Here is a 20,815-nt window from a genome sequence, read left to right as displayed (position 1 = left end):
GGAGATTGAAGCATTCAGTGCTCAGGCCACAGGCCAGAGAGCCAGTGAACCAACACTTTACAGGCCATGTTGCAGGCATGAACAGACTGTATTTGAGTTTTAGATGATGCTGAGATTCAGAATGAATGTCTGAGTTGTGCACTGTATCTTCTCCTAATGTGACACTCTGCTCTGTTCTGTGCTGTCCTCGTACTCTGCAAAGCTGGACGCAGACTAAGTTCTTCTCTTTGATAAAATGAATGATAAAGTATTGTGAGAGATCAAACTTTGGACCATTTTGTGTTAGGATGTACGGGTGTGGCTATACTTGAAATCCTTTTATTTGCAAGTATAAACTTCATTCTTTACTGGTGAGATCAATGCAGGGAGTGCGTCTGAATCGACCTCACACAGACAAGGAATGCGCGCGAACACCGATATATCAATTTGGTTTGTGAACGTGTGCTCACTGAATCTCAGAGTAGCAGGTTAATTCATTCAAGAGGAGACACACACACACACACACACACACACACACACACACACACACACACACACATTCCAGCACATTAAAATGGAGAAAGAACATGGCTACATAAATTTACTCAAGACAATTTATTATGTTTTGTTCCAGTAAAAAGTCTCTTCTGCTTGCAGGAACACTAAAGCTCACCATGACAGGGCAGACTCAGCCCTGCCAGTACATACCTATCTTTTTAGCATAAAAAACATGCACTCACACATATATATGCATAATGTGGCGTAAGACCAAAGAATAGGTACCACCCCATAAATCTTATGCAGCCTCAGCTCTGTTTTCTTTAATGTTTAACATCAGTTTTTGTGATAGGAAACCTGGCAGCTGATATTGTGAAACTTCAAGGCTATATTTCATCTGACTGAGTTGAGGCTGGTGGTGCACAGAGAACAATCTTTACAGGCAGTCTGCCTCGGTATCAATTAAAGCACACAGTCCAAGAAGACCAAGTAAATTAAACGCAGAATATTGGACGGGGGACAAGGCAGGGATGCGTCTTCTGAAAACTCACCTCCGTCTGAGAGAGTTAAGACAAGGCAGCCTATCGGGGGATTTATCATTCTATCATCAGCGTCAGCGTCAGATAATGCGTCAAATACAATATCTTTTCCTAATGGACGGGGGGGATGAGTGACGCTTGAAATTTCATTCCATTCCAGATAGGTAGAGTTTTCCGCCTGCCTTTCTTAAGACAGCTGTGGGGTGAAACTTGTCGGCAGTGATAATGGAAGCATAGTAGGAAATAGTAGAAGGTTTTTTCTGGGCATGAAAAAGTAGAAATGGTGTCTGGATCTCTAAACATTTGAGAAAAAAAAGTGGTTGCCAGTGAAATGTCCTCAGGATATATACATTTGTTTTTAACTGGAGAATTATACTTTTGAGAGGGAAAAGCCTGAAAGCACACATGATGTACTATAAACAGTACATATAAACAGTTTGGTTGTTGACGTGATCCCAAAACAAACAAGTGTCAATTTATTGTATTCAATTATTCAAATGTATTATATTTAGGATAAACACCTCGAAATTTATTACCTTGTTTTTAAGAAGGGACCAAAACATGCTCTCATAAGAACATACACGGCAATACAAAACAACAGAGAAATGATTAAAGATGACATTGAGAACATTGAGAGGACGTAGACTGGTTAAAAAAAAAAATAATGGAACAAGCACAGTCCAATATCTCTAACAGTGAAGCAAGCCTGTCTGGAACGATACAGGACACGAACACCAATATTAACTTCTTCTTTTTTTTCCTTTTTTTTTTAAAAAATATAATATGATCAATGTGTGTTTTAAAAGTAAGTCCAAGAGTCAATCCATAAACCCATATATCTAATTATTTAATTTATCAACTTTCTGGAGAGAGGTACCATCGTTACAAACTAAAACCAGAGACCTGGATATGAGGTGAAGTTCTGTCTCATACAAAAGAACACTGTGTAAGACTTCTATTTATTTTGTTAGCTGACAACAAAGTTTGCAGAATATTAAAGTCACATTGCAACGTCTCCTAAATATGTGATGAATAAATAATAGTTTCAATGTATACATCATAGTATATAATGGTATAAGAATAACTAATAACACTCAGGTAAAATGGAAGATCATAAATAAAAACAGAAGTGGTCCTAAAGTAGAACCTTGAGGAACACCTTTTCACTTCCAAAACAAAACAGCAGCACAGCCATATATTGTACAGAAAATAGACAAATATTTTACATTAAATACTTTCCACAGGCATGTAACCATGACGAAAGTGTCTATCTTATAACTGACCTACATATTACAAATTCTATAGTTTATGTTAGCTGACATGTTGGAACTGTGGGAGAGAAGACTAAATGTACAGCTCAAACAATGTGGATGGGTGTGTCAGTCTGAACAGTAGTAGCATCTGTGTGTCTGGCAGCCAAAGAGGTTGCACCCAGTTGATGTCATAGCTCCATGTGATGATCTGTTAAGTAGCGATCACAGCCAGTGATATAGAAGTACATCTGTTCCACATACTGAACAAACAAAATCTGATGCTTGACCATCCAGAGTGTGGAAGGATGAATGGGAATAACTGCTGATAAAATTGTTTTTGGCAAAATTTAGTCGTAATTATCTGTAATTGAGCACACATTGCATCACAATAATGTGGTTAAATGAACATGTTGAAAGATATTCAATCAAACCCCTGATATCCCTTTGAATCACAGTCAAAAGAAAAGTGGTCTAATGATGTGCATATTGAAAGTTTGACTAATATGAGCTGAAACGTGTGGCTCTTTTTTACAGTTTGAAGCACAGAAGCAGAAGGACACTTTTAACAACGAAACAAAAACTTTAAACTTGTAGCTATTTTTGATCCTCATTTAACCAACAACTAAAAACAAAACCTTTACTTTCTCCTTTCCCAGTAAAATCCTAGCCAGGGGGTTGGAACTGCTTTAATGAAACCTGCATGGCCAACGCTGCAGCCTGCTGTAATTAAGCACTCATGTGGGGGATGCTGTACTCAGCACTGGTGTCATGAGACAGACAGACCCCACTGCTGGACTGAAACAGTCTCAGTTTCCCATCCAGGGTCCCAGTCAGCAGCTAGGAGAGAAAAAAACATGACATCACGTTCAGCTTTTACACTTGTGGACGATATTACCAAGAACTGTGTCACACATCACTCTCCTTTTACAGCTCTCTGTTTAGAAGACCGAGTTGCATAACAGCACACCTGCTTCCCTAAAGACGACTAGCATCACAGAGGTCAAGATCCATATTGTGTTTGTCATAGAAATTCTTGATTTTCCATACCTGCCATGTTTCACAGAAAACATGAAGCCTCCTGGCCTGAACTTTGTTATATAACTTTGTTTAATCAGAAGTGGGGATTGCCAGAGCTAGTCATGGTGAGTCAACTGTTTACACGTTAATACAGCACCACATATCAATAAACTAACATCAACCCACACCCTGCACACCCATTTAAACAAACACACACAAACACACACACACACACACACACACACACACACACACACACACACACACACACACACAGAATTCTAACCAACATGTGGATGCAGTACACAGACAAGCCCACATGTACACAATCACTTCTTCTTTATATTTCTCAGCAAGAAGGGAGGATTATCTCATCTTTTTCTATCAGCCAGCAGAGCAGATGAGGGTGAGGGAGCATTACCTCAACGCTATGACAGCCAATCAGCAGCACTAGCAATAGGAAACCCTTCATTTGGGATTCAGAATAAGGCTCATGATACATATTCATATCTGCAGCTGCTCAAAGTCGAATGTATGATATGGTGGAACAATCGTAATTCAAGACAGACGGCTCTATTTTCACTTTATTTACAAGGATGTGGTGTGTAGGTTCAGGGCGTGTGACAAACCATTTCAAATCTATTTCATATTACTTCAAGCCAAGGTTATTTGTGCTGCACTTAACCCCACTTTAAGGGCTTCACAAATCCTACATGATGAATAAATAAGGGAAAACAACCCAACAAGTTGCAAACTAAATGGGAATGCTTGGGTGGATGTCGAGACCTGCTGTGGAGCATCGATGTCATTTTATGGTGATTTCAGAGATTTTTAGGTGGTTGTAAAGACAGAGTATCTTTTCAAAGTATACGAACAGCGGGAATCTCAGAAAACAACCATTTGCCAAGCGGTGATAAAAACCACATTTGGTACAACAATAGTCCAACATTTTTTTCCCATGTACTAAAAGCTGTTTTATGCAGGAGAAATCATCTTTTACCAGCAAGCAGATGCCTGTGCTGGGAAAGGGAGTCACAATAGCTGAGGTCTGAGGATGACTCAAACAGACAATGACTAAACTGGGGTGGATTTAATCTTTTTTTGACGGGTGATCGTTGCAGCCCTTTAGACACACAGAGGATTTGCAGGTGTGTGTGTGTGGAGCCTAAAGACAAATGGGTTTCTGTGAAAAGGCAGCCAAGTAAGCACAAACACATAACAGCGACAAAAGCATGTGCTGCACTGGTGTTTTTTTAGCATATAAAAATGTTTGAGACTCTGCCACAAAACCGTTTGACAGCTCATTTCACTAGCTCCTCTATTTTCAAGAAGTCTCCTTTCTCCATGACCTCCTGCTCAATGACCTTAATCAACAATAGCCAAGCTGTCTGGGTCCTGCCCCTGGGCTGCTAAAATAGCTACTTAAAACTTAAGAGGGTCAGAGAGCAGCTCCATTAGTAACCACAGCTCTCTTCATCAACTGCCATCCAAAACCATTAGACTGTGTAATCTCCCAGGCATTACACTCCTCATGTAAGCATGCAGAGTAGAGTTGAAGCTAAATCACACATTTTTCAAAAAGGTGATAACATTTTTGACTTTATACGCTTGCAGCAAACATCTGTAATCCAACACATTCCATCTCTGCAACCTTCAACCTTTGTCAGTGAGGCTCAAGCAAACTAAACTGACGTGGACTGAGGGGTTTGGACTACCCTCAGGGTCAGAAATCAGATGTTCTTGCAAGCTGATTCGCTGTAGACATGTAGCACGGGGTCATACCGGGCCTTCACAAGTGAGTTATTTAGCTTTCCTCAAAGTCCCTTCTAGGAAACAGTTTTCATAGGTTTCTCTATTTAAAGATTTATTTGCAATGTCAGATGTCCTTATGAAATCCTGTCACCACTGATAAATAGGTACTGAAGTCATTTACAAGCATATGGTTTTCACATTTTATGAAAAGAATAAAAACATTTGACCTTTAATAGTTTCAAAGACAGGTCACGCATGGTAAACAGTGTTGAAAATGTGGGCTGCATCATCTTTTATGGTGTTTTTGTTTATTTGTTGTTCCTCTTTACTATATTAAAATCTCATTCAAAACCTTTTAGGAACTCTGGGATCATAAATCAGACTGAGAATTTGCATGGCGTGTCACGCATCTTATGTAATATAAGTTATTGTCAGGCGGGCTGGCTCGAAACCACGGAAAAAAAGACCACAAATTAATAGTTCAAAGCAGGAATAAAAGATCGTGATCAAGAAGGCAATGTGGGTTGGATTTTCAGTGGTGAGCACTGTGTGTCGAATATAGGCATTCTGGATGATAGACAGTATCCGTCTACAGAAAGTGGTATGAACAATAGCTGAGGCTTTGAAGATATGAGGAGCGATGTGTTTTCCTTCCCAGAGGATATCATTCATCAGTTGTAGAGTGCAGACTTCACAAATGCCAACACACCAGGATGTTCTGTACTGTACATACTGAGAGGAGAATGAACGTCCACAGGAGATGTGGGAAAAGGAGCACCCGGTCACCAGGGCCACCTGTTTGTTGAGCTTACAAGTACATGAACTCTTGGTGAAAGAAATGTGTCGTTTGTTGCTAGTGGTGATGCTATTGCTAGTGAATTATGTATATGATCCCATGGAGATCTTATGCATTCATAGTATTAATATAGAAAGTATTCAAGTTTTATTTTTGTTGAAGCTAAGTCTCACTCCCGTTTATTCTGAATATCTCCTATTTCTCTATTAACAACTAGGGAAGTTGGCATCAGTATAACCTTAGCTCTTCCGATCCATTATTATTGATGGCAATTAAAATGATCCCAATAATGGAAGCAACAGTAAATGTATATCTATCAAGCTCAGACTCCCTGCCTGTTCATCCATCTGCCTCTGACAGTGTAGGTAGATCTGATTTATAAGGCCCTGGACGGGCGCATCTGGGTGCATGTTACAGTGGGCAGAGAAACACAGATACAATCAGACTCACAGCGTTCCATGTATTTGCTTCAGAAGCTGCGTGTGGAAATTCTGTCTTGAAGGAAATGTGCAGGGAACACCCGAAAATAAAAGGAATAAAGGAATGGGGAATGTTTATTAAGGCTGACACAATCACAGAACACATTATTATTTCAATGTGACAGTGTTGGAGCCCTAGTTCTGTCAATATCTCAGCTATTTGAAAAGCAAGTTTAGTGCTGGTTGCATAATAAGTGTGAAATACTGCACATCAAAACTGACTTAGTAATCTCTTGAACACAGGTTTTCCCCTTGAAACTTTCCTCTTGTAGCTTCAAGTGACAAAAAACGGTGTTCTCTGTATTTCTGTATCCTGCATTAGTGTATTTATTTATTTCATCATGAATATGTTGCTTATCTAAAAAAAAAAGTTTCACATTTTGGGCAATATGCTTCTTTGCTTTCTTGACATCTTGACTTTTTCTTTAAACTGTTCATTAAATAGTAGTTTTGCCACCACAAGAGTTAAATGAAAAGATTAATAACACTGTTATGATAGCTATGTAGTTACAGCAGGTTAATTAGGTGTATTAGTGTGAAAAAATGGGGTCATTCCCTGTTCCTGCCCACCTCCTTGCCTTCACTTCAGGACCAAAATGGAATTGAAAGGAAAAAGATTGTGATACACTGATGAATTTTAGTTCTGTATGCCCACTTGTGTATTGTATTTTAATTTATAAAAAAGAATCAATCAATCAATCATTTGTCAAGCAGTCAGTTTCTGGATCAAGGGGGGAACAGCTAGCCTGGTACTGTCCAAAGGTAACAAAAGGTTATGAACATGTTACATCCCAGCTGTTTAATCCTAAATCATACCTTTTTTCAAAAAAGACAAGCACTCTAGCATTTTGGGAAATACTATCTGCAAGAATCTGTAGGCAACGGTACGGTAGTTTGGTATTAGTAGCGTGCTGGTTTCCGTTTGTAGTTCAAGTAGTATAAACCGATCACATTTAAGCGGTAGGTCTGTGTGGAGAGCAAAAGAGGATGAATGCACTGCCTAAAATGCCATCTCAGAACCTGAGGCTATTGTCTGACGACGATGTAGCTTTATATTTTAAGTTTTTGCATTCATATGCAGATAGCTTTTTATAGAGTTTAGGTGAAACGACCAGCACATGAAAGAGGAAATCTTTGGCCTAACTACTGCTGGCTGCACCAGACCTCCCAAAATATTGTTGCCCCAAGAGGCTTTTTGTCATCAAACCGATGGCCGAATCGGGAAACACAGTATGCTTGTTTACTGTCTTACACAAAGTTTGATGAGAAACCAGACTCAGATGAGGAGTCTGTAGTGCACCAAAACTGTCGTCAAAACTTAGTCATGTTGTTTATTAGCATGTTGGCTAACTGGCAATGGCTGAAACAGGGTTAATGGTTGAGAAACATACTATAATATCTGCTACGATGGGCTTTTTGGTTGATAGCGAATGGAAAATCCAGGGTCTGGTTTACATTTAAAACTGCACGTTTGCTGTGAAAACTTTAACAATGCTAATGCTAACTCTGCTCTGCTGTACTGCTAAGTTTGCTCTGCGCTGGAGGTTTCAGATATCTTTGCCTGTGTTGTGTCAAAGTCTGTTCCCCTGTCAATATGTGTTTCCAAAATAAGACAGCGATTGGCTTTCATATTCGTGACGTACCTATCTAGCTTGCTTGGTGCATGTTTGACTCTCAGATTTTAGGGAGGTGAACGGACATAACATCCTTCAGTAGAGAAATTTAAAAACACTTCTCTAATGACAAACTTTGCACAGATACAAGTTAGTACAGTCAAGGTCAGACATTTTAAGGACCTAAACATAAGAAAATACAAATGTGAGTGGTGGGGGACTTTGAAAAAGCCTCTTCCAACTTTGAAACTGAACCCAAACTATTTATTTCCTCACTTCCTATTCAGACACTCCATTTCACTCCACTCCACTCCATTATGACTTTTATTCTCAAGAGTTTTTGTCTGGTTAAAGAAAGGTTAAATAAAAAAACTTCTTGTGAATGAACTTCCTGCTCATTGCCTTCCAGCTGTGTTGAACACAGGCCAGTTGGTTTCAGAAAGGCTGTCTCGGCTCAGTCTGTGTCTCACTATAATGTGACATTCTGGAGCAGACAGCAGAGTCCACTTCTGTATTTGCTGTCTGGCCACTACAGTAAGAGGAGATTTTTTTGCTCTCTGGGGTCAGACGAAGAGGAAACGAAGAGATAAAATATTGAAACAAAGACTAAAGAGCGTGGATAGCTTTTTTATATGCCAAATGGCCACAAATGAAAAGATACAGTAAAAAGGTCTAGTGGGACGCCAGCTGCATTTTTTGCCCGCCTGTAAAAAGCAAAGATGATACATGCTGACATATGGAGACAAGAGTAGCACTGAGCTTGAAAGCCAGTGAGATGATTCACTCATTGTTCATCTTCCTAGTTGGGATGATAGAACATGTTAATTTTTGGAGACAGCTGCTTGTGTCAGTAAGCGGTCACAATCCTCTGCTAACTCCAAGACATGAAGTGCAAATGAGGTCTAAAGTATTTGAGGGAACGAGTTCAGAAACTTTTCAGTTAATCAAAAGACTGAAACTGAAAACATTGTTTAATAGTTCTTATTTCATTCTGATCCTATTGTTGAAATAAAAATACTGGAGCGTACTGGATGTTGTTTCTTTTCATGTCTCCATCCAACAAACGCACATGTATTCATTTAAAAATTGACCAGATATGTTAGGGTGCAGCGTTGTCTCTGGGACAGGGGGGGGGGGGTTTACAGTCTCGCTCAAGGATACTTTCACAGAAACAAACACACTTGTTAAACAACAGGAAACCTTGCTCACTATAATTTAAGTTTGGATGTTTTCAACCACAAACACACTGTTTAATTGGATATTTTTTATGTCCAAAACTTCTTCTTGTTTAATAGTTCTTGAACCTCTCTTTAGTCTCTTTAAAACAAACAAAAAAGAACATTCTTTGTTGTTTAATTTGATCTTTTTGTCATTTTAGCCAGCATCTGGTCAGCAGGAATTACAATAAAGATAATGACACATGGCAAAGCCTTGACCATTAGCTGGTTCAGCAAACACTGGAGCTCAAGTATGTTTAAAACTCTGCCTGAAACAAGCACACCTGGTTTAGGATTACCCAGAGCGAAACCCCCATTTTCATTTCATGGCTCTGGCTTGTAAATGTCTCTTATTGCACCATTCTGTTCACATCGAGCCAGTCCCCCACTGCTGAAAGTAAAAAATTTGTATAGTGTGAGTCACGTCTGATAAAGGCTGAACATACAGACTTTTACACCAATGTAAGGATCTTTCTCTTGATTTTTTCCCCTAAATTTTCATTACCAAAAGTGTATATTTATCCTCCTGTATCGTTTTTATTGATATTTGTGTGTTTAAAGTCCAGCTTGTAGATGTCTATTCCTTGTGGCCTCCTAGATTTAAAATCTTAGTCTATGAGTCTTATGCCGGGGTTCACACTACACAACATTTTTGCCTTTTCTGACAGTCACTATGTCAGATTAGGTGAATGTGGAGTCATAAAATCGTGCTGTGACTTGGGTCCATGTCATTGGTCCGACAGTCCATTGGTCCGACATCCCATTAGTCCGACGGTCCGCGGTGCTGAACGGCTCCCGGCGGGCGTATTTCTACCTTGATGGTGCGCCGCGACCGGCTCTGGGTCAGCTGGGAAAGGCTTGAGGCGAAGCAGGCTCACAGCTTATGTGTTTGTCACTTTCTTTTTCATTTTAATCCACACCATGATCTTTTCCTAACCCTAACCAAGTGGTTTTTGTGCCTAAACCTAACCAGACCTTAACCACAGGACATCATAATGATTTCGGAACGGACTTCGGAACAATGGGTTTAATATGGTCAGAACAATGGGATGTCGGAACAATGGGCTGTCGGACCAATGGGCAGTTCGTATGGTGTTACTGTAGTTGCGTAACAATAGTCTCACCACCAGACAATCAGAGATTTCCGTCTTCTGATAGTCTGGGGACACTCCTTTCTAAAGTGTGTTTAACACACCGGCGAAAACGGCCGGCAACAAAGCAACGCCTCTTGCATTTTTGAAAGGACACGCCCTCCCGGAAATGTGCGCTCCCCCTTTTCTCGTCCACAAGGCAACAAACACACAGAGAGCTTGAAAATGGATGCCGACAGATTTAACTCCGTTTTATCAAACGTGTGCTCAGTCCACAAGATTGTGGAAATGAAGGACTTACAGCGACTTGAGCCATTTTGTACCGCTGCACGTGTTTCTAGTCGGACTATGTTTACGAGCACAAGAGTTCAGCGAGCCACCGAAGGACCGCCCTGCGGATTTACTATTGGTTCTGCAACGCAGGGAGTTTTTTTAAACTCTGAAATTGTATCTGCCCATCTAAACACAAAATCAGGGAGAAAGTCATCAGTCTTTAGTTAAGCAAAGTGTCTAAAGACTGACTTGTGAGTCTACGTAACAAGCACTACCAGATGGCAGTAGCTACATTTGAAGTACCACACGCAAACTAAGCAAGTCACTGAATCCTCCACAAGCGCCTGCAAATTCACAATAAAAGCCTATTTAGGAAATGAAGGGATTCTCTCAACCGAAATTATAAGGGGCTTTTAATTTGAAACAGATACAGGAAGTGTTGAGTTTGAAATGACGGCACTACGCAGTAACTTTATCAAGGCAAACGGGAGTGGATAACAAGTAAAAATATAAAAATACAGAGGGAATAATAAATAATGTCCCGTTTATAATGTAGTCTGTTTCAGATGAAGCTGGTACCCTCTGCAGTTGTGGCAAGTAAAAGCCACGCTAATATTTTTTAAATTTTAATACTTTATATCCTCCAATATGAATAAATAACATTCTTTTCTAGCCTTATGCTAATGGAAACACTCACTGGGTTGCTAAAGTGTCTCTGCTGTTTCACACCATAATTTTTACTTTTTTACTGTGTCATGGCAATATCCATTAAGGAAATATCAAAAAGGTTGGGGTGTTCTTGGCGTACAGTTGTCCACCGCAGCAGATCGCTCTGTGTTCCTATTGGTCAAAGTGACGGCTGTGACGAGAGCAGTCATGAATGACAAAAGAAAATCAAACTTGCAAGACTTTCTGTTGGAACGTCGTGAGGCGCCTACACAAGATAAAACAATGTATTATCGCGTAGAACACTCACTGTCATTCACGATCCGAGCCGACACCGTACGACACTGGGTCGGGCTATAATCGGGCTAATATTGTGATGACTTATAAATTGTATTTATTAAAAAAATATGTCAGACTAGTTTTGTCAGCATTCCAAACAGTCCACTGAAAATAAACTAAGGAATAAGAGAGGACACTCACTGCCCCTTAAAAGAAACCCACTTCACTAATAAGCTTACCTATGGGAAATACTATAAAGATGTTTCCACTGCTGATGTGGAACAATGTAATTGGAGCTATCTGCAACCTGGGATGATACAGTACAGACATCTGAGTAACCCAAATAGAGCACAGCCCCATGAAGTCTGTTTCTCTAGTCTGACCCAGTAACCTGTTTCTCTGAAGTTACTGTTGATTCGCCTCTGGCTACAGCATTTTTCTTTGCCTTTACTTATGATCCTAAAGCTTTTGAATCACTGGAGGAAGTAGCTTCAGATACAGGAGGACCACTGCCTTGTTTTTAGGTGCTACTCAAAGAGGACAAAGCTTAGTTTAGCCCCCACAAGTCTAATGTGAAAATAAATAAAAAAGAGGACATCCTCATGTGTTGAACCAGCAGAGACAAAATCACTCCTGTTACAACAGTGAAAAGACTTGGCAAGTAAAATTTGCAGGTCTGCTTTTATGGTAGCACATGTAGGTCCAACACAGGGGAGCTTACAAAACTTTACAGAGGTATGCCATGTGAAATCCCTCAAGATTTTACAAGACAACAAAGTGAAGTGACAGTAAAAGTTGGGATCTTTCATAACAGACTAAAGTAGGGGAATAAACCTGAGGGAATGAACCCTGGAGGTAGATCTGCCTGCATGATGGTCTTTTAAGTATTAGGGTGGAAAACATGAGTGAAAAATGAGTGGAAAATATGCATTGCATTATCTGTCTGTGCCTTGCATCGGAGGTTTCTTAAAGCAGTAAATATGGAGAACATCTGGCCCTCAACGGCGGCTAAAAAGAAAGGTGAGCACAGGTTGGGGACACTTTTTCTGGAATTTTTTTTATGTCTTGGTGAGGAGAAAGCGCAGGCTAAGGAAATGCAGCGATGTCACTATTATGATGTCTCTTGGCTGGGGTCTCACTTCACCGTAAGAATAACCAGCCATTTCCCAGGGCTTCTTGAACTTCAGATCATTTTTTATTTACACGTCTCTCTTTTGGCCAGAAACTGAACAAAAAAAGATTGATATGCATCCATTCCAGTTAGACATTAGATCAACCGGATCAAGTGTAACTAGAAACAGCCTCACAAAGCCGAGCCAGGCACTCAGTATATCAGCAGATGATCAACAGTCTGAGGAATACGATAGAAACACTTTTCAGCTAATGTGAAGAAGAGCTTTCTGCAACTCTTCATCTATCAATGAGCCATCAGTGTGCTTCATCTGAGAGCTGTATAACGCTGGGTTCACACTAGATGCTGAAGCGTCGCGAAGCACACCAATTCTTCGTGGAGTGCTGCCCTTTTGCTTTTGGTGCCCATGTTAACCAATTGGGCTGTTTACACTGGGGGCGTGATTAGACAGAGCGCTGAGCGGCCTGGCCGGCTCATGATCTGTAGCAATAGTTTCGGCGTCTGGTATATTTTTTCCGCAACCTACAAGCAAATCTGGCAAGAAAACACACTGCTAATCTATTTTAAACAATATAATATTAGATATGATATAAATGATCTGACTTTGATAAATGATAGAATATGCATATGCTTCCACATATTTGTCATTTGTGTCTAAACACAGAGCAGGGGACGAGCAGCACCACGCACTCACTCTCCCTCTCACACACACACAAGCAGACAGAGACAGAGCTCTACATGTGATTTAAAAGAGCAGAGAGCAGAATTGCTTGCTGACTGGTGCAGAGAAATGCGCGTCTGGTTTGAACGGCGAGGCGACTGCTGACAGGCAGCTGCGTGACAATTCACCAATCAGGGTGCTTCTGCATCAAAAATGCAAAATCCTCTTTTAAATTTCATGCAGTTTTATCTCAATGTGCTGAGATTTTCAGAGGTCTTCCTCCCTCTAAGAGGTCCTGAGAAAAATAGGCCACAGTGAATGTTGTTTTCAGTCACTGATCGAGAACAGCCTTTTCCCTTCGGGTGGACAGACAAAAATGTAGCTATGCAGTGGTGGCAGCACATGACTGTGCAGCTGTGTGCTAACTGCATTCAGAAAATTGCCTAACACTGGAGCAGACAGTTAATTCAGTAAATGACAGCATTGCTGGTTATTGATTGGTGTGACTAGGCAAGTTATTTTCATGTGCAACTATTTGTCCTAAGAAGGACAACGACAGGAACAAATTAAACACGAATCCTGAATAAATACTAAAAGTAAATTGAAAGCATAAGGTCCAAAAGTTCCAATATTTTTTTCTTTTTTAATCCAATGGCTCTCACTCAGTCATTATATGTCAACACAACATAAATCCCTTCTTAGGAACATGTAACTTTTAGCATGCTTTGATTTTCAAGAAGACTTCTCACAGCTCTTTCTTTAGCTGCAGACCCTCTGGAGCCCTCCAATTTTTTCATACGTTTGTGAATTTTACGACTTCAATCTGGTCAGATCTCGGCAGGTTCACATAGTATGAGATGCTATTTTAAACAGAACAGAAACAGACAGTCGATGGGGGGATGACCACGTGAAAAAGATCTCATTGACACATGATATTCTGAAGAGAAAAGCTACTGCACTAAAGGCAAAAGGTTTTGAAATTTGAGCATTTTTTAAATAAATATGAATAGATTTCCATGTGGAAATAATTTGTCATGGTATTATACTGGAACTATAATAGGTGTTCCCATTTGTGTCCTAATTTATCATATAAATCTCAGTTTGATGGAGCACTATCTTCAGCTATCACCTGGTACCTGTGGTGGACAAACAATAAACGGTCAGTCAGTAGTGCCAACCTTTCTGCTTTGACTGCATGTCCTATCAAACAAAACATAATGTGCAAAAGTACTGATGGGGAGCGAGCATGCTCTGACTGATGAAGTGTGTCTTCAAACTCTGCAGATTACTGTGATTCAGCCAGTGAATGGCCGTGGATCAAACTTTCCACTTTCAAACCTGGAAATCTGAATGTATCATTGTGCTGCAAAGTTTAACTGAATGGAGTTACACAGATGGACATGCAGATTTAAAACATGTGCCTCAAATCCAAAAGACAGTCAGCGAGAAGTCTCATGAGACGTCCAGCAGAGGTTGTGATATTATATTTTAAAAGGCTTAGTTTGCAAATCCACTTGCTTTGAACAGTTCCAAAGGAAAATCATTAAGTGGACAATAAAACATTTCCAATGGGAATGTTGCGCTGCAAGAAACGCTCTGGAGATTGTGAGAGGATGCTGGTATAAAGTAGAGCTGTAAACTTTGATTTCTTATTTTCCTGTAATGGCAATTCAAGATAGACGAATGTCTTTCTTTTGAGTTAAGCTTTACTTTATGGATTCTTTGGCGAGACTCCTACAGTCCCTGAATTTCTATGAATATCTAACAGTTTACGACTTGGACAAACTTTCACATCCAAAACATACACAGGGACATAAACATCCGTGGACAGCTGCGGTCACGTGGATGTAGACATGCACGTGCACTTGGTTCCATTCATAGTCAGGGTGTGCTTTAGCTGCCAGCAGCACACGGGAGGGCTGGCGGGTAAACTTACCGCCCTCCTACTCACAACATCAGGTGAAACTGTTGCTGGGTCCAGAGTAAATGGCTGTAGAATATTCAACTTGAAACCACCTTTACCGTGGTGTGGCGGTTGTGGCTGGCTTGACTGCAATGTTTTAGACTGGACTGGAGTGTGGATCAAGAGATTGGATTATGTAGCTGGCTCACTTGCTAAGGGTACGGTCCAGGCGATTCAAAAAATGGGCTGAACGTGGACATCCACGAAGGGGTCTATGCGGACATAGGTGGACGATGACACTTGTGTCACGTGAACCAAAGCGGACCCCCACAGATATGCAGATGCAGAAACTATGAAATGTCCCTTAGACTGACAGTAGGTAATGCAAAGAAAACAGCTTTAGATACAACTGGATACAACCTGAAATAAAGAGATCAGAAACTGAAGCGTTAAAATATTTCCACATTTGGTGCTCACACAGTACCATCACTAAAATGTTGTCCCTTTCAATAAAGTGCAACAAAAATAGCATACCAATAAACTACAATGGATCCAGTTAGAAACTGTGTAATCAGTCAACAGGACTGGAAAGCAGTTCCTGGAGTGAACCCACACAGCCTTGTATACATCTTTTGTTGACTGTTAAACTGTGCAGCCAATCAGAGGCTGGAACAACCCTGCAGGCTGCCGGTCAAAGACATGGATCAGCACAGTGCACAAAGCGAGTCACTAGATCCCACAGGGTTATGGCACGATAGAGCGGTAGTCATTATCTGATTGGACTATAAACTGGCCACCACTGGTTAAACCCACAGAGCGATTTGGGGGATATTCGTTTAAATGAAAATGGTACTGGTCCAGGAGGCTAACATTTAGAAAAAACGTTTGTTGTCTCAGTGGTGTTTGTAGATGCCAGCAGCATTTTTAGTTCAGGTTTATATACACTGACATCTCAGGGTGTTTTGTGAGCAATTTTAGTATTCTGTGCAGCACTTATAGTCAAAGAAACAAGGGTAACACACCCTGAAAAACGCACACATAATTACATACAAATCACCTTCCCATATCACAGCTACAAAAAGTTAAGCTTCTCATTATTTCAAGCTCAGTCATTACATTGAATTCTTTTCTGGCTACTCGTTACTGACGTACAAATTCACCCTCCCTGAACTTTGGGATGGGCTCAGTAAGCACTGCTATGTGACCTCAGCCTGAGGATACCATTCCTTCATTACGAACACTTGGAGTGCAGAGCATATAGAGATGGTGCAGACCTGTGCAACGAACTGACTCTATGAAATATTAGTCAAAATTATCTATGTATGACTTTCAAACCATGCAATGCCATTTTAATCACATCACACAAAACACTACATCAGTATTCTACTTGTTATCACAAAGTGCTTTCAGTATTTGCTGTATCCTAAATACCTATATTCATTTTGTAAATGTGTATTTTACAACATTTCCAAATATAATTTACATAAAATACACATCTTCGCAAAAACTCCTAGAATAAGACTTGAGAAATGGAGCAAGTCTTGGACAGGAGTTGACGTGACCTCTGACTGACAATGCTTTTCACTCTGACCTCTTATCTTTGCTTTTAGACAGTTGTCTTTCACCCCAGTTCAAGATGCTCAAGATAAAAATTAAACTGATGTGCATACACAATGAGGAGAGGAGTGTAGGGTAAACACACATTAACACTGTTGCCTGTATGCATGTTCCCTTGGGTGTTTATGCAGAGTTAACATAGGTCAACATCTCAAAAGTAAAAACAGCCTTTGGTTTTCCTTCAGCTGTCTGATACCTGATGTCACTAAGTGCAAGTGAAAGTGAAAGTAAGAGATTTACTGAATTTGTACAAAATATTTACTCTGGTCAACAGCTTACTGGATTGTAGAGAAATATGACTTTACCTAAGATGATGGGGTCTTTTAGTTTTAGGAGTTGGGGCATTGAATGCATGGTAGACGAGTAACAAGAGAAGGGAAATAATAGAAGTACAATGACAAAATGTTAAAACAGGTTCTTACCTCTGGTGTGGCAGGGTTGAAAGTCACACTCAGGACAGTGTCCGAGTGTTTTTGAAGTTTGTGGAGGTACCTGCTGCTACGGATATCATACACGTAGGCCTGAAATGAATGAGATGGACTACATGAACATAAGCCAGCATGAACTGTAACCATGTAGTGATGCACTGATGTAGAACTTACATAAAATTAGTTTGGTTGATCCAACTAGTGATGCTGACAAGTATGATAAATAAAATATGTGTAACAGAAAATTAATAACTGTGAAGTATTGGAAGTTGACATCAAATATTCTTTCTAAACTGATTGTGTTAAGGCCACCTAAACATGGATGAACAAAGCAGTTGGAGATATTTTGATAAAGGAATACTTCAACCCCCAAAGTATATGAAGCACTCACCCCATGTTATGTTAAATATGTGAAGAGAACTTTGATTTTCTTGCATCTCGCATGTGTGACTTTGGTGAATCTGAACAAACTCTTTAAAACACCAAAGTCACACAATAACACAAACAAACTAATTGAAGCAGTGGTAAACCAGCAGCTCCCTTGTTCAGTAACGTTAAATTACTGTTTTTGTCAATAGAGTCTGGCCTTAATGAGGGCGTAGAGCACTTTCCGTGCAGTTCCCTGTCCGAAAGGGCCGTCTGTTTGGGAAGTACTGAGCATACGACTAGACAAAAGAGACTTGGATTATATTGCATGAGTTGTGTGAGAGTTTGTAAACAATGCTTTGATATAATTTTGCTGCTGTTTAACACGGTCGCTTATCACTTCATTTCATCAAGAATTTTCTCCATTTTTGGGGCGCTCAGTAGCTCAGTGGAGAGAGCAGGTGCCCCATGTACAAAGGTAGTGTCCTTGCTGCAGGAGCCGCGGGTTTGATTTCAGCCCGTGGCCCTTTGCTGCATGTTGTCTAAAGTCTCAGGTTGTATCCAGCACCTAGAATCACTGATTGGTGCAGTCAGAAGTCTGCTCTGTTGCACCTGTAACCATGCCCAAGAGTGATGCCACAATGCAATGATACACTCTGAAGGACACTTCATCCCTCCATCTGGGCCAGAAGTTAAACTGGACAGCAAAACGTTACAGCTCATATCAAGTTGCTCGTTAAATGGAGAAAAAATGCTAAAAACTATTAAACAGATTGTACAAGTTAAAAACTAAGACATCAAAACACAGTCAGTAACTCAAATACTGAGCACTACAAGATTAAGTTGCCATTGAGACAGATTAACAATCCAAATGACGACTTGGGGATTTAATAGTTATTTTCTGCTTTGAGGTAATAAAAGCATCACTTATCATCCCTTAACTTGTGGGTATGGATTTCACACTCGGTCTTGGGTGCACAAAACGACATTTGCGTACTGCTAATCGAAAGATCTTTAAATCAACACTTAAAACAAAACTCTTTCACTAGATACTTAATGTGTTATCAGCTTGTTAGCACAGTCTTTTTTTTTAAGTACAATCAGTGAGTTTTAAGGCCCATTCGTTTGCTTCAGTGCCATGAGCACAGATAAAACAGATGTGGAGATGTTTGTTACCAGACGACGACTCATCAGATTCCTGCAGCTGTTCTGAATTATGTTTCCCTGAAAAACGCTTCAAATAAGCTCTGTCAAATGGTCCACGGGTAGAGTGTCTCCTGTCTAAGGCACATGACGTGTGTGGTGCCTAACAGGGCATTAGATACTTGGAAGAAAGAGGTTTTTTCAGGAATGGTTAAATATCACGCAGATCTGCAGATGTATCAGTTTATATCAACTGTAACTGAAGCGGAGAGCAGGAGCAAAAGCGTCTGGGGTTTGAAAACTGACTCTAAACGCTGAGCATACATCTTGATTAGCCATTTAAAAACGAGCACTGTTATCCTCTGAATAATCAATCTCATGTCAGATGATAAGAGGGGAAATCAAAACGTGTAAAAATAACACATATTTCAACTGAACATACAACAGGTTAATATTGACCACACTGAAATCATATTCCAAAGATTGTTTTTGGCCTCCTGTTTTTTGGAAAATGTGTAATATGATCTAGGGAGTCTTTTTAAAGTATTCAGGCTCTTTTTTTCCATGATTGCTTTTTGATATATTAAGACAAGTACAAATGTGTCTGGCTTATGGAAGTCTCAGGGCAGCTACAAATAAATACGCTGCAGCTCACTACCATACACTCTCCCAATTTCCAAGAAGCGTTGGAAATGTCCGATCTCGACAGAGATGCTCTCAAATGTCCGTGCCGTGGTGAGTCCCCATAATTAATAATAACCAGCGGCATGCATATATTATTCCACTGCTTTCAACAAGCACATACACCAGGAGAAAAGAGAGATGGATAAGGAAAAGGGAGGCAGTCTTCTGAAAACGTTTTTGAAAGCAAGTATAAGGCGCAGTCTGGAAAAGCAATTAAACAGTGATGCCTCTACATGAATGTTGAATTTGACTTCTATGGAAAAAGGCCTGAGTCCAAATAAGAATCTCTGAGTCAAGCACAAACACTCCTAACCTTAAATGGAGGTGAAACTGATAAAGATATGCTGCTTATTTCCTGGTGCTCTACCCCTTTACAACGAAAAGTTAGATATAAATGATATGCAGCATATATAAATAACTTATTGTTGTAAGTCAGAATACTTTAACGTTAATACCTGCATCACTGCTCTGAAATCAATAAAACCAAAGCGTTTTTAGGTGGCTTTGATGGGCAGACCCCTTAACTGCTTTATCACCCCATTAAGTTTTACAGAAATGAAAAAATGACCTATTATTATAGTAATCCTGTCGAATTATGCTCAAAATATTATCAAAGATTAAAGAGATAGTGATAGAGATAGAAAAAAGAGATACACTATATATAGTACATAGAGAGTATTGTAGCTTACACAGTTATCCTCAGAGCCTGAGGCAATGAAGCGTCCGCAGGGTGAGATGGCTGAAGAGCACGGATGGCAGCGATTTATGTGGTTCTCATAACGCCGTACGCACCTGAGGAGGAAATGCACACAGTGGTGAGAAATAAATGAGGTTCAAAGGCTGTGTTGACATTAAAGGGCTTAATGCTCAATTCGGATTATTTCCCCCCAGATCTGATCTTTCTGCCTAGACTGTTTACATTCATGTTTGAAGTGACTTATATCAGACATCAGTGTGATCAAATCTCTGCCCTTAAAGCCTCAGATGCAACCAGTGCTGTCACAAACATGAACGTTGGAACAACAATTAAAACGTCAAATTTGTGACACAGGAACTTGGAGAAAAAAGGAATTATATAACAGTGCAAGCTTCATCTTCTGAATGACTGCCATAGCAGGAAGGTCCGATGATGTCATTCTGTGTCATAATTAGCCATGGGCTTCTGTCTTTGAGAGTGTGTAGCACATTTTTGGAGAAATGGCCCTTGGACATTTGTTTTTAGAGATAATGGGCTGTCATACAAATGAGCTTTCAGTCCACTAGCTCAATTACAAGCTAGCTCAATTATTAATGGTTCTCACAGTGGTCTCATAGCCAATGATCAGATATGTATTGGTTTTGGGACCACATGAAAGTGGCTGAGATTTGATTGGAAAATAACTGGATTTCTGTGACCACACTATTCTGACAAAATCAGATCTTTGTCACA

The 20,815-nt window shown here is 40.1% G+C and overlaps 1 protein-coding gene across 1 annotated transcript in view; it reads right to left on the bottom strand.

The window, feature by feature from the left end:
* Positions 1 to 2,989: 2,989 nt before the first annotated feature.
* The window catches only part of wdr27 (WD repeat domain 27), a 48,798-nt gene continuing 30,972 nt past the window's right edge, over positions 2,990 to 20,815 (bottom strand). The window contains exons 22-24 of the mRNA XM_050071467.1: positions 20,076 to 20,178; positions 17,188 to 17,286; positions 2,990 to 3,106 (exon numbers count right to left, since the gene is read on the bottom strand). Coding sequence (XP_049927424.1) covers positions 2,996 to 3,106; positions 17,188 to 17,286; positions 20,076 to 20,178 — 313 coding nt within the window. The 3' untranslated portion in view covers positions 2,990 to 2,995. The remainder of the gene's footprint in view (positions 3,107 to 17,187; positions 17,287 to 20,075; positions 20,179 to 20,815) is intronic.

The sequence above is a fragment of the Epinephelus moara genome, chromosome 19 (genome assembly GCF_006386435.1).
Source record: "Epinephelus moara isolate mb chromosome 19, YSFRI_EMoa_1.0, whole genome shotgun sequence".
NCBI classification, from domain to species: Eukaryota; Metazoa; Chordata; class Actinopteri; order Perciformes; family Serranidae; genus Epinephelus; species Epinephelus moara.
The sequence above is the reverse complement of the archived record's forward strand: the minus strand, read 5'-3'. Positions and strand labels throughout refer to the sequence as shown.